Source organism: Schistocerca cancellata, chromosome 5 (assembly GCF_023864275.1).
Source record: "Schistocerca cancellata isolate TAMUIC-IGC-003103 chromosome 5, iqSchCanc2.1, whole genome shotgun sequence".
NCBI classification, from domain to species: domain Eukaryota; kingdom Metazoa; phylum Arthropoda; class Insecta; order Orthoptera; family Acrididae; genus Schistocerca; species Schistocerca cancellata.
Window position 1 is genome coordinate 104,184,367 of NC_064630.1, and position 13,747 is coordinate 104,198,113.

The 13,747-nt window shown below is 39.8% G+C and overlaps 1 protein-coding gene across 2 annotated transcripts in view; it reads left to right on the forward strand.

Annotated features, from left to right (window-relative positions):
* LOC126187600 (ribosomal protein S6 kinase delta-1) overlaps positions 1 to 13,747 on the forward strand; it is a 191,245-nt gene that overhangs the window by 95,987 nt on the left and 81,511 nt on the right. For both annotated transcript variants that reach the window (XM_049928787.1, XM_049928788.1), the window contains exon 8: positions 3,919 to 4,038. In XM_049928787.1, coding sequence (XP_049784744.1) covers positions 3,919 to 4,038 — 120 coding nt within the window. The remainder of the gene's footprint in view (positions 1 to 3,918; positions 4,039 to 13,747) is intronic.

Genomic DNA, 13,747 nt, shown 5'->3' on the forward strand with positions numbered 1-13,747 from the left:
GTCTTTCCGCTCCCGGGATTGGAATGACTCCTTACCCTCTCCCTTAAAACCCACATCCTTCCATCTTTCCCTCTCCTTCCCTCTTTCCTGACGAAGCAACCGCGGGTTACGAAAGCTCGAAATTTTGTGTGTATGTTTGTGTTTGTTTGTGTGTCTATCGACCTGCCAGAGGGAAGGAGAGGGAAAGACGAAAGGATGTGGGTTTTAAGGGAGAGGGAAAGGAGTCATTCCAATCCCAGGAGTGGAAAGACTTACCTTAGGGGGAAAAAAGGACAGGTATACACTTGCGCGCACACACACACACACACACACACACACACACACATATCCATCCGCACATACAAAGACGCAAGCAGACATTTGGCCTTTACTATATATATATATATCTCCTTACTGTCATTTATTGTTAACAATATTAGCTTATTCCCAAGAATAAGCAGCTATCACTCAGTTAACACTGGGCAGAAATCAAACCTGCATTTGGATTGGACTTCCTTAACTCTTGTGCAGAAAGGTGTGCAGTATACTGCCGCATCCATTTTCAATAAGCTACCACTCGAATTCAAAAATTTTAGCAGTAATCCATGCGGTTTCAAATCTAAACTGAAGAGTTTACTAATGAATCACTCCTTCTAATCTGTCAAGGAGATCCTTGAAAAAGTAAGCTGATTCTTGTTGTATTGTTGATTGCGTTTACTTAAACTTATGGACTGACTTTTTTCGGTTTCATAAACATTTATTTTTATCTGTTATTACTTTTATGTTGTAATTTCGTGTACTGACACGTTCCATGACCTTGGAGATTTGCTCCTTAATTTGGTCCTACGGAACTTGACATGTAAATAAATAAAATCTAGTTACAGTGAAACTTTGGCATGTTCTTGTGTGCATGCATGTGAAGCATTTTGTGGATGTAAAAACCACTTGCCTTCCATAGGGATTGGGGTGAAGAGAGGATGTCTAGGAAGCTTGACTCAGAAACATCTGGAGCAGTTCCAGTCAAATTTTGTGTGTATGTGGCTCATATTGTTTGTAGTATACTCCTACTATCCCAGTGTGTGAGGGGGTGGGAAGCCATGACATGTGAGGAGTTTCAGTAACAAGCAGTATTAATATCAAATCCATAGTTTTTGGGATCACTAGAGTTCTTGGTGACGGTTGCTACGACAGTGACAATAACATTAACATTTCACCCAGAGACTTGGGGACAGGGAACGGGGGTGCAGATTTAGTGACAATTCAACATATCTCTGTAATGTCTCAAGGAATTTCTACCAAAATTAGCATATGTATCACTTGCTATATGGAAAAATTTAATGTGGTAGTGAGACATGCCTAGCACTGAGAATTTGTGGTGAAAACAGTTGACATAAAAATGTAAATTAATAATGCCTGGAGCAATTTGAACCACATTTGGTATGCACAGGGGTCATTATTTGTATAAAAATTACTGCAAGAGTGAGATACCCTTACTATCCCTAGGGTTGGGGGTAATTGTGTTAATTAGCATTGCAGACAGCCAAAAATTTTGCCTGCATGTTTTGTGGCCAAAGATCATGCTACTTGGTTCAATACCACAACTACATTTTTCTGTTGAATCACATGGTGCGAAACAGCAGAGGATAAGACGGTTGCCAGTGACAATTCTTTTTCTCAAAGTGACAAGCAATTAGTGGCAGAATTAAGTTTCCTTAGAATTCAGCTGCAACTGCAGGAAACAATTAGCTAAAGATACGGATGAAATGTCTTGTATAAATATATGTGAAATGTGTTAAATGTATGTGACATACATGTTACATGGGTGAAGTCACTTGCGAAAAATTGATACGCGAAAAATCATTGTATTTCATTTCTTTTGTATAGCAAATGTGTCTGCTTTGTATACGTGTACGTACTTAGGAAGAAAAAGATGCTCTGCAGTGCATTCCAGGTTAGTTTTTTTGAGAAACAGTAGTAGTACCATCACTGATTCTCGAGGCACCAGCCACTTAAACATGCCCCAATTTGACAGCAACTCATAGTTTTTCTTATTATTTTGGAGAATGACCTTTTGCTTTATGTTTTTAAAATATGAGGTGAAACACTAATGAGCTGCTTCTCTTATTCCTTAATGGTTGAGATTCTGAGGTAATATTTTATGATCAACACAACCAAACACTTAAATCAAAAAAGATGTTAATGTTCACAACTTTTTGATTAATCTATCCAGAGTGTCACAAAGGAAAGGGAATTGGGCTTTTTCAAATCTTAAACCACTTCTAAAACAAACTGTACATTTGACAGCAAATTATGTGAACTGAAATGACAATCAAATTTTTGCAAACACCAGTGGCATAGAAATAGGTCTCAAATAGTCTATGTTATCGCTTTCTCCATTTTTACAAAGCAGTTTCAGTACTTAGTACTTTAAACATTCAGGAAACTGACCATTCCTAAAGGAAAAATTACTGAACTAACATGTGCAGGGGCTGTGTTGTTGTATTGTGCTAGATATTCAATTACATCCACGAGACTCCTTAGTCTTCACTGATATAATTATTGACTCAGTCTCCCCCTTGTAAGTACCACAGAGATGTACATCAGATAGCAGTCATGGAAAGCCATTTTCAAGAGAGATTTATGATACCTGTAGAAACTAAGTTTTTATGTAGTTCAACTGCTTTATCCATCAAGTGATTGTTAAATACTGTACATATTTCATAGATATTTTTACAGGAGCTCTTTGCAGAGTGGGGGAGCTAGTCTGTATTGTAGTACAGAAATTCTGAAATGTCACATTGTTTGTGTGGTGCTGTGATATACCAGTAATGGCAGAATCAACATCTATGAGCGGTTCACTAACTTTATCTCCAGCACCCCTTACATTTTGCTGGAATGTGCCACACCACACACTGCACACACTAAATATCAGCTTTGCCAATCTCCCCTTCCCATACTGGGCACTGATGACCTCGATGTTGAGCGCCCATAAACCCCAACACACACACACACCCTTCCCATACTTACTGAAATGAAGGCTGTGCCCAGTGAAACCTGATCTATCAATAGACTCAACTGGCACCACTACAATGTGAACCATACCCTTCTTCATCAGTGCATTCCCAACCCCCATACATCTTACAGCTGTAATAAGATGAGTTGAATCATGAGCCCAAGATAGCTGCATTTTGAATAGCTACCTTTTACAGGCCACAACTTACTTCAGACTTCTGTCCCTATCCAGTCTGTTACCACCTCCACCCACAATCGCTATCTGATCCTCATTTGTAAATCTTATATATAACTCCCTTATGTTGTCTATCACCTGAGCCAACCTTGCACTATGCTTTGCTTCACAATCCTGATGACCTGGTTCTCAGCCCCCAACACTTATTGCAACAGTTATCCTTCACCTCTGCCATGTAGATCAGTAGGGGAGTTTGAGGCAGAGGTCAAGTTCTGTACCATTGTGCCTTAATGAGTTTAAAGGCAGATGTAAGTATAGCAGATTCTTGTCACCTAATCTACTTGTGTTTCAGTGTGATTGCCACCTAGTGTTCTGAGCTTGTGGCTAGTCTCACATGGTGCTAGCAGAGTGACATTGGCATGACATTGATATCCAGTTTGGGTTTACTGTTTATCTAGGACCAAGCTACAAGACAGACAGGTTGTTATATCCCAAGTAAATAAACTGTGATTATTAATTGTCATTCATGGTATTACTGTCAGTTTACTTTGCTCGTATTGACCTTTTATCCAGAGTATGTAATATTAAAACTTCTCCACTCTCAGTTGATGTATAAATATCATTTTGTTTTGTTTTATTTTGTTCTGTATGACACCATCTTTGTGTTCTAAAAGCATTTCTTCTTGTTGATGACCAGCCATGTTTTGTATGTTTTATGTTGCTGTTATATCTATCTGTGTGGTTAATACCAGGAGTCTGAGCATCAGCTATCAAGACATTCCTCAGAACTGAAGTCCTACAAAGTCCTTGGAATTATTGATAGAGTGATGTTGGCTCTAAATAGACAAGAAAACAAGTGCTATGTTATTAAGGTGAGTGAAATAATTTTAATGTCCAATGGTGTTATACACCACAGGAAACAGTTTTATTTCTTAAGATACTTCTTCACTATCAGAAACTTCATTTACATTTTGAGGAACAAATAAAAGCAGAGTTTGGGAAGAAATCTGCAAATAATTTCTTCTATAAATTTTGGTTGGTGAATAATAATAATGATAATAATAATAATAATAATAATAATAGTGATAATGATGATACCCTTATCTATGCAACAGATAACTTGAAAAGTTTCTTTCATGTTCTGAACTAGTATCACAAATCATTCAGGTGAATTCACAATGTTTCTTCCACGATGCCAGCAGTTCGAGCAGTTCCAAACATTACTATATATTCCGTGTGGCCGTGATTCCGAGGTACCATTTATGATAGAGATGACTCAGTTTCAAATGGCACATTTTTAGCAATTTTTATGCTCAACTCCCTGTACTTTAGCCATTTCTGAGCTGTTTCATTATTGATATTTGCATCAAATAAAACTGTCATGTTTATAACTTGTTTGTTAGCACTGCACATTCTTATTTACTCAAATATATGGTAGCTCGCAATACAAGTGAAAATACCAATTTATCACAAACCAGCCAATGATAAGCTCTGGCAGAAACAGATTCCTTTGTGTAGATCAATAAACTCTTTCAACATGGAGGCGGACACAGTCTTTTACTGTTTACCCGGAACAGGGTATAGTGAACTGAGCAAATTCTTTTATCCATGGATCATCACAAGAGACATTAGTCATGAGACCTACTGAGAGTGGTGCTTATGGTGATCTCTGAGGTTTTGCCAAATGACTTTATTGATAAGGAGTTAAAGCCATTTCCTCCACCTAGCCCATACACTAAGGATATTAAAATTTCAGTGTAAGAAGCATTAATAATTCCATTTCAGTCAGTATATATCTCGTGGTTGTACAAGGTTCATAATATTTTAAAACTATTATTACTTTATGTATATCACTGTACCATTTGTTGCAGGGACCTAATTCCTCAAGCTGCCGGTGAAGAGATGAACATAATGGTTGTGTCTCATTATTTAGGGACCTGAAAATGTAGCATCTATTTTTGGCAAAATTCCTTTATTATTATTATGGTCATCATCATCATCATCATCATCATCATCATTATTATTATTATTATTATTATTATTTTCTTTCCTGTCTCAGACGTTATGTCTGGTTAAAAATGGAAAATGACACGGACCTTGGTCAAGCGTGACTTCCCTTTAACTGTACGATATATGTTACATTGCATTTAGGAACTTTCGGGTAACTGAACATGTATCAATAATTACAGATTTCTGTAGTTGTATTTATACATTTGGGTGTAGCTGTATTGCGTTGATGTACTGGTGGATATTGTGTGCTATGACTCCTGTAGTTGATATATAATTGGTATGATGTCAGCTTTATCCTGATGCCACATGTCTTTGACTTCTTCAGCCAGTTGGATGTATTTTTCAATTTTTTCTCTGGTTTTCTTCTGTATATGTGTTGTATTCGGTATGGATATTTCGATTAGTTGTGTTAATTTCTTCTTTTTATTGGTGAGTTTGATGTCAGGTTTGTTATGTGGTGTTGTTTTATCTGTTATAATTTTTCTGTTCCAGTATAATTTGTATTCATCATTCTCCAGTACATTTTGTGGTGCATACTTGTATGTGGGAACATGTTTTATTAGTTTATGTTGTATGGCAAGTTGTTGATGTATTATTTTTGCTATATTGTCATGTCTTGTGGGGTATTCTGTATTTGCTAGTATTGTACATCCGCTTGTGATGTGATCTACTGTTTCTATTTGTTGTTTGCAAAAGCTGCATTTATCTGTTGTGGTATTGGGATCTTTAATAATATGCTTGCTGTAATATCTGGTGTTTATTGTTTGATCCTGTATTGAAATCATGAATCCTTCCATCTCACTGTATATATTGCCTTTTCTTAGCCATGTGTTGGATGCGTCTTGATCGATGTGTGGCTGCGTTAGGTGATACGGGTGCTTGCCATGTAGTGTTTTCTTTTTCCAATTTACTTTCTTCGTACCTGTTGATGTTATGTGATCTAAAGGGTTGTAGAAGTGGTTATGAAATTGCAATGGTATAGCTGATGTATTTATATGAGTGATTGCTTTGAGTATTTTGCTAGTTTCTGCTCGTTCTATAAAGAATTTTCTTAAATTGTCTACCTGCCCATAATGTAGGTTTTTTATGTCAATAAATCCCCTTCCTCCTTCCTTTCTGCTTAATGTGAATCTTTCTGTTGCTGAATGTATGTGATGTGTTCTATATTTGTGGCATTGTGATCGTGTAAGTGTATTGAGTGCTTCTAGGTCTGTGTTAGTCCATTTCACTACTCCAAATGAGTAGGTCAATATTGGTATAGCATAGGTATTTATAGCTTTTGTCTTGTTTCTTGCTGTCAATTCTGTTTTCAGTATTTTTGTTAGTCTTTGTCTATATTTTTCTTTTAGTTCTTCTTTAATATTTGTATTATCTATTCCTATTATTATTATTATTATTATTATTATTATTTATTTTTCACAATATACATATTTAAAATTTGTGTCATGCTGTGTGCCCGAAGATGAAGTCTTAGTGCTTTGAAATTGACTGTTAAAAAGAAAATCATGGTTGGAGAACTTTTTGATTTGAATGCTTGCTTTTGCAAATATTTCAACAGTTCTTTCTTCAGAATGAAATTGTTTTCTTCCATATGTTGTATTTAAGCTTCACAAATGACTGTTTCTGATGAGAAACATCAGGATTTTCCTGCCAGTGAAATGGGTGCGTCTCTGATTTAAGGCGTTTCTCAACATTATTTTTCTTTACCTACCCAATTCAGTAATTACAAACTGTAGAATATTAATTTTGAACTTTTGTTGGCATTCATAACAATGTGACCCATACTTGACAATAGTGCAGGCAGAACTGACAAGTCACTTAGTGCAGAAGCAGAACTAAAAGAAACTCTATAACTGTGAAAACATCAATTTTTGACAAAATAATTTAATTGAATAGATAAAAAATAGCAGAACACACACACATAAAAGAGGGTTGTAATGAGGCAAGCTTTCAGAGCCAGTGGCTCCTTCTTCAGGCAGAAGGGTTGAAGGGGAAGGAAGAGTAGTGAAGGAAAAGGACTGGAGAGATCTAGGAAAGGTGGTAGATTTTGGGAAAGTCACCCAGAACTGCAGGTCAGAGGAAACTGATTGTTGGGGACTGCATTGGTCAAGATTTAAGAACCTGAGTGCTTAAAGGTGAAAGGCAGGGTAATATGCTTAAACCCCATGCATGAGTTAATAAAAGTGAAAAGCTAAGTACATTGTATGTAACCGAGGTAGGAGGGGCACGTTGAAAAATAGACATGAAAGATGTAGAGAACTGAAACGGAATGAAGAAAAGAGTAGTTACTGTGAAGAAACCTCATACTTCCTTGTGCGTAATCATCCCACCAGCCTAGTTCACAAGCAGATTTCCTGCCATCACATCCAATTCTGGTACTGCTGATCCCTCCAAAAAACAACTTTGGAGCACACCACTGGTGACTCAGTATTACATGAAATCATGCACTGAAATGAGATCCATTCTGTCTGAAATCTTGCCCACCACACCTAGAATAGCTTTTCGTTGCCCTCCCAATCTCCTCAATATTCTTGTCAGACCCTATGCTCCTTCTGCACCCATCTTCCTTCCCTATGGCTCTTACCCCTGTGACCATCCCCACTGCAAGACTTACCCTATGCATCCTTCTACAACCAACTATAGCAGCCCTGCAACTGACAAAACATACACTATGAAAGGGAGAGCCATGTGTGAAACAACACGTCATATACCAGCTGTTACGTTAACGCTATTTGGCCTTTTACAGTGTCATGACTGTCACCAAATTATCAATTAGGATGAATGGACATGGGCAGAGGGTATATACTGGCAATACGCAATATCCTGTTGCAGAGAATGCTCTACAACATTACTATCGTGACCTTGGTGCCTGTTTCACTACACGTGCCATTTGGATTCTTCCCCCAGACACAAGTTTCTCAGAACTCCACAGGTGGGAACTAGTGCCACAACATGTCCTTGGTTCTTACCACCAACCTATCCTTAATTTACATTAATTTCTTCTGTCTTGGCATTTCTTCACAGTAAGTACTCTTTTCTTCTCTTTGTTTCAGATTTATGTGTCTTTCATTGTCTTGTTTGTCTATTTTTCACTGCCCCCTCCCACCTCTGTATGTACAATGCGCTTAGAAATGGCTCACGCTGTATAGCGCATCCTGTTACTTTGAAAAAATAAATAATTTTTAGGGATGCAAAAGATAAATAAATAAGGGTTTTAAGAGCAAATAAAGACACATTTAATCAAAATGCAACATAAGTACTCTTAAAATGTCTCTCACGCCTGTCCTCATCCAATATCAAAATGAGAGAAGGTAATTACATAAGTTACATAAAATTATTCGACTGTTTCACAGTTACTATTGTCACAGAAGAATAGCAGGGTCACCATGGTACAGTGGTTATGATACTAGACTGTTGCATAGAGGGTCATGAGTTCAAAACTGTGAAATTTTAATTTCTATATTCTACATTCTAAAAGTATCCACAAATGTCAAGAATCATTGTACTGGAATGCTCTGTAACTGTATATATACCGTATGTGTTCTGGCCAGAGGCAGTTCGCTCCATGCTCTTGTATGTGCAATTGCTGAATAAACCTTCGTTAAGTGACGTGCGTGTTCGTCATTCATGTAATTACACCTTCTTCTATGTGACATTATTCTGGTTGAGGCACTGGGTATTGGAACTTGTGATAGCGCATATTATCGACAACACAGTGGCTCCCATCAGGCCACAACAGAGGTGCCGTTTACGTGGCGAGAAACCTGAGTTCGAGATTGTAATCTATCGGAGACTGAAGAAGAGGACGTTAAGATGACAGCAACTGTGTGCCACCACATGAGACATCCTTCCGGGTTCTCTGGTAACAATGGCAAAGATCCAAACAAGTGGCTGAAGGTATAAGAGCATATAGCCAAATTTAACAAATGGTATGACACTATGTGTTTCGCTAATGTATTTTTCTATTTGGAGGGCACTGCCAAGAATGGTATGAGAACAATGAGGAGACATTAACAAGCTGGAAAGTATTCCATGCGGAACTGCGCAAGTATTTCAGTGACACACGGCGACAGAAGTGCAAGGCTGAAGATAAATTAAAGTGCAGGGCACAGTGTCCAGGAGAAACTACAGCATCCTACATTCAAGATGTCTTGGAGCTGTGTAAAGTAGTGGATCCTAGAATGAAGGCGGAAGATAAGGTTGCACATCTCATGAAGTGTGTTGCTGAGGACATGTATCAAGCTCTACTCATGAAGGAGGTTTCGACAGCAGATGACTTCATAAAATCGTGCCAGTATATCGAGACAATGTATCAAAAAAGAATTACAATAAGTTTGAACGGCTTCCAAACACTGTATTGATGTCTGTGATGTAGGAAGAAACTGATTCACAAGTGTTCTTCGTCAGATAGTGAGAGAGGAAGGTCAGAAGGCACTTGGATTGCACGGTGAGCAAAAAACCGAGACGCTTCAAGAGGTCATAAGGGAGGAAGTGGAACAGACATTGAACCCAATCTCTCATCCTTCATTTCCCTTTAAAACGGTGAAAATGTCAGGACCCAGGCGAAGTCATGTTCCTACAATGCCGCATGAGGAACCTGTTTGGGCACCAAGGAAGACTGACATCTGGAGGACCCAGAATAACCAACCAGTATGTTTCCACTGCGGTCGACCAGGACATGTGGTACTCTGTTGTCGAGAAAGGTGGCAGATATTTGATGATGCCTGTGCCAGAAGACAGCAAACTGATCTTAGCTGATGCCAACTCCAGGCCGACGAAGATGAACAAGAAGATAGGGTGCAGGATGACGTAGGTCACCATCACCACAAGCTAGCTGCTGGAGAGGACGCTCCCCAACATGCTGATCAAGGTCTCCATCGCCATTTAGAAGCTCCAGCCAATCAACTAGCTGCACAACCTGGAAAACTAAAGGGTGCGACCTTCCTTGGAGGTGAGACCACCAAAGAGAAAAATCCTCTTCCGTCGATCACTACAAAAATTATAGGAAACTGCACCGGTATCTTCATGGATGGCCGACCAGCCCAAGCGCTTGTGGACTCTGGAGCATCATAATCAGTCATTTTGGAGAAGTACCATCATCACTTGCAAGAAACTGTATTTATTGACAACAAAACAGCTGAAGGTGGCTAATGGGAAATATGTAAAACCTACAGGAAGACGTGTCATTCGTGTGGGTATAAGTGGCCATACACAGCCCTTCGAATTCATCATCTTACAAGAGTGTAGTCATGATGTCATTCTCGGATGGGACGTTTTGAAAGCTTCTCAGGCAATTATTGTAGTTGCTCAAAAATTATGCTAGACGAGATGAGATACTGTGGACAGAAAGATGTGCATCCGAGTGTGTGGAGACTGTGTGTGCTGGATGAAGTGATCATTCCTGCAGTCAGCACTAGAAAGGTAACTGTCATGTGTCATGCCATGCATCAACGCATGGATCTTTTAGTGGAATGTAAGAGAACCATACCATTGAAGAATATCTTGGTCTTTCCAGCCTCTGTCGTCTCGTTTAAGAACGGATTCAGTGAATTGTGGGTAGGTGACTGTCGCCAGGAACCGCAGATCCTTCCTAGACGCATGGGAGTAGCAAACGCAGAGCCCTTAACTGAAGAACAGCTGAGCATCATAGAAACCTCCCATGCCGAGTCTGTGGGAGAAATTAGCGCTACCACTATGAGACAAGATCTTCTAGCTCGTCTATCACCAGATCTCACTAAGGAACAACAGAAGAAGCTACTTGCCATTCTTCAAGAGTTCTCTGAATGCTTCAATCTGCAGGTGAAGAGCAAATTAGACAAATCTACGGTGAAGCACCGGATTAGCACTGGAAATCATCAACCAATAAGCCAGAGAGTGTCCCGTGTATCAGCAACGGAACGTCGAATAATTTGCGACGAGTTAGAGAAAATGATGAAGAATGAATCATTCAGCCTTCGCAGAGCCCATGGTAGTCACCAGTTGCTCTCATCAGTTAGAAGGATGGCAGTTGGTGCTTTTGTGTTGATTACAGGAAGCTTGATAAGATAACTAAAAAGGATGTTTACCCTCTTCCATGAACTGATGATACCCTAGATTGTCTGAAGTGGGCCAAGTTTTTCTCAGCCAAGGACATGTACTCGAGATACTGGCAGATTGAAGTAGATGAGGCTGATCGTGAGAAAACTGCATTCATCACCCCTGATGGCCTGTATGAGTTTAAGGTGGTGCCGTTTGGTTTGTGTAATTCACCAGCAACTTTTGAATGGGTGATGGATAATCTTGTAAGCCACCTGAAGTGGACACTGTGTCTTTGTTACTTAGATGACATTATATTGTTCTCAGAGACATTTGATGAACATATAAAAAGACTGAGGGCCGTTCTTAATTGTCTACAACAAGGCAGACTGAAACTTAATCCAAGAAAGTGTCTCTTTGGAGCAAAAGAAATCAAAATACTTGGACACCTTGTGTAAAACTAAGGTGTGTGGCCATACCCAGAAGAGGTGAGATCTATAACAGAATTTCCTATTCCTAAAACTATTAGAGATGTGAGAAGCTTCCTTGGATTATGTTCTTATTACCGCCGTTTTTTCAAAGCTAGGCCACTCCAAGAGTTGTTAAAAGCCGATGTTAAATTTATCTGGGGTGGTGCTCAACAAGATTCTTTTGATGTGTTGCAGAAAGCCCTGACAACTGGCCCTGTACTTGGTCTGTATGACGAGAGAGCACTCACAGAACTACACACAGATGCCAGTTGGTATGGGATCAGTGCTGCTCTGGTGCAAATTTCGGATGGAAAAGAGATGGTTATAGCCTATGCTTCAAGGACACTTATAAAAGCCAAGAGAAAATACTCAGCTGCAGAAAGAGAATGTCTTGTTGTGGTCTGGGCCATGTGCAAATTTCGACAGTGTCTCTATGGAAGGCCATTCACAGCTGTTACAGACCATCATTCACTTTGTTGGTTGACAAGTCTTAAGGATCCAACAGGATGACTCACCAGGTGGGCACTACATCTTCAAGAGTATGACATTACCATAGTGTACAAAAGTGGAAGAAAACACCAAGATGCCGACTGTCTCTCAAGAAACCCTGTGCAAGACCATTAAGACTTTGATGAAGATAGTGACTGTCTCACTGCATTCCAGGATCTCTCTGCTGAGCAGAAGAAAGACCCCAAGATATCTCAAATTATGCTTGCCTTAATTCGGTCAGAGGATGTGAAAGGACAATTTAAGGTAGTTAATGGATTATTTTGCAAGAAAAACTTTGATCTGTTTGGAAAGAGGTGGCTACCAGAGACTCCTAAACACATACACTTAGATGTTCTGCAGAAATTCCATGACACACCTGAGGCCAGACATTTAGGATTTATTAAGACATACAATAGGATCTGCAAGATATTTTTCTGACCAGGTTTATTTAGGAGTGTCCATCACAATGTGTCTCACTGTTGAAAGTGTCACAGGAGAAAGGCAGTTCCTCAGAGACCACCTGGCCAACTCATACCAATTCCACCAGCTGAAATGCCTTTCCAGCGTGTTGGGATTGACCTCCTCGGACGATTTCCAACGTGTGCTAGTGGCAATAGATGCATTATGGTTTACACTGATTATCTGACATGCTGTGCCATTACAAAAACCGTGAAGCATTCGAGGTAGCCAAATTCATCGTGGAAGATATTGGATTAAAACACGGTGCCCCAAGGTTGTTAATTATGGATCAAGGGAAAGTTTTTTAATCGAATCTTGTGACAGAGATAAACCGTCAGTGCTACATTACTCATTACATGACGACTGCCTACCATCCGCAAACTGACAGGCTTACTGAACGCCTTAATAAGACCTTGACCGACATGCTTTCAATGTTCGTCAGTGTTGAGCAGAGCAACTGATATGAGGTGCTACCTTTCGTGACGTTTGCCTACAACACCGCCAAACAAGACACCACAGGATTTATGCCGTTTTTCCTTGTGCATGGGCATGAGGCGACTACGACGATGGACGCTGCGTTTCCGTTACATTCTGATGACGTGGACGACGACTACATCAGCCAAGTGTTAACCAGAGCTGAAGAAGCTTGGCTTTTAGCTCAACTCCGCACACTGCAGGCACAAGAAAACAATCGCCGAAGGTATGATGCGAGCCACTGCCCTGTTGTGTACCAGCCTGGTGACCTCATCTGGATCTTCACTCTTGTTCAGAAGTTTGATCTCTCTGAGAAGCTCCTCAGGCACTACTTTGGACCTTACAAGGTTGTAAGACAGTTGTCTGATGTTACTTATGAAGTTGAAGATTTCGACCCCGACACAAGACAACGAAAGATCAGAGATATGGTCCACATCCTTCGAATGAAGCCCTATAAGGATCCTGCAACCCTGGGTAAATTTGAAGCTCCAGCAACAAGCAGAAAGGTGATAAAGAGCGTAGTGGCAAAGGAAATTCCAAGATGATCACCGCGAGGGCGAACATCAGTCATCGGTAGTCGGAGTATGCAGGACCAATGACTCGTTCCCGGACTAGGAGGACGTAACACCGAGACGCTGTTCCCTTTAGGAGGGAGCAATGTTAC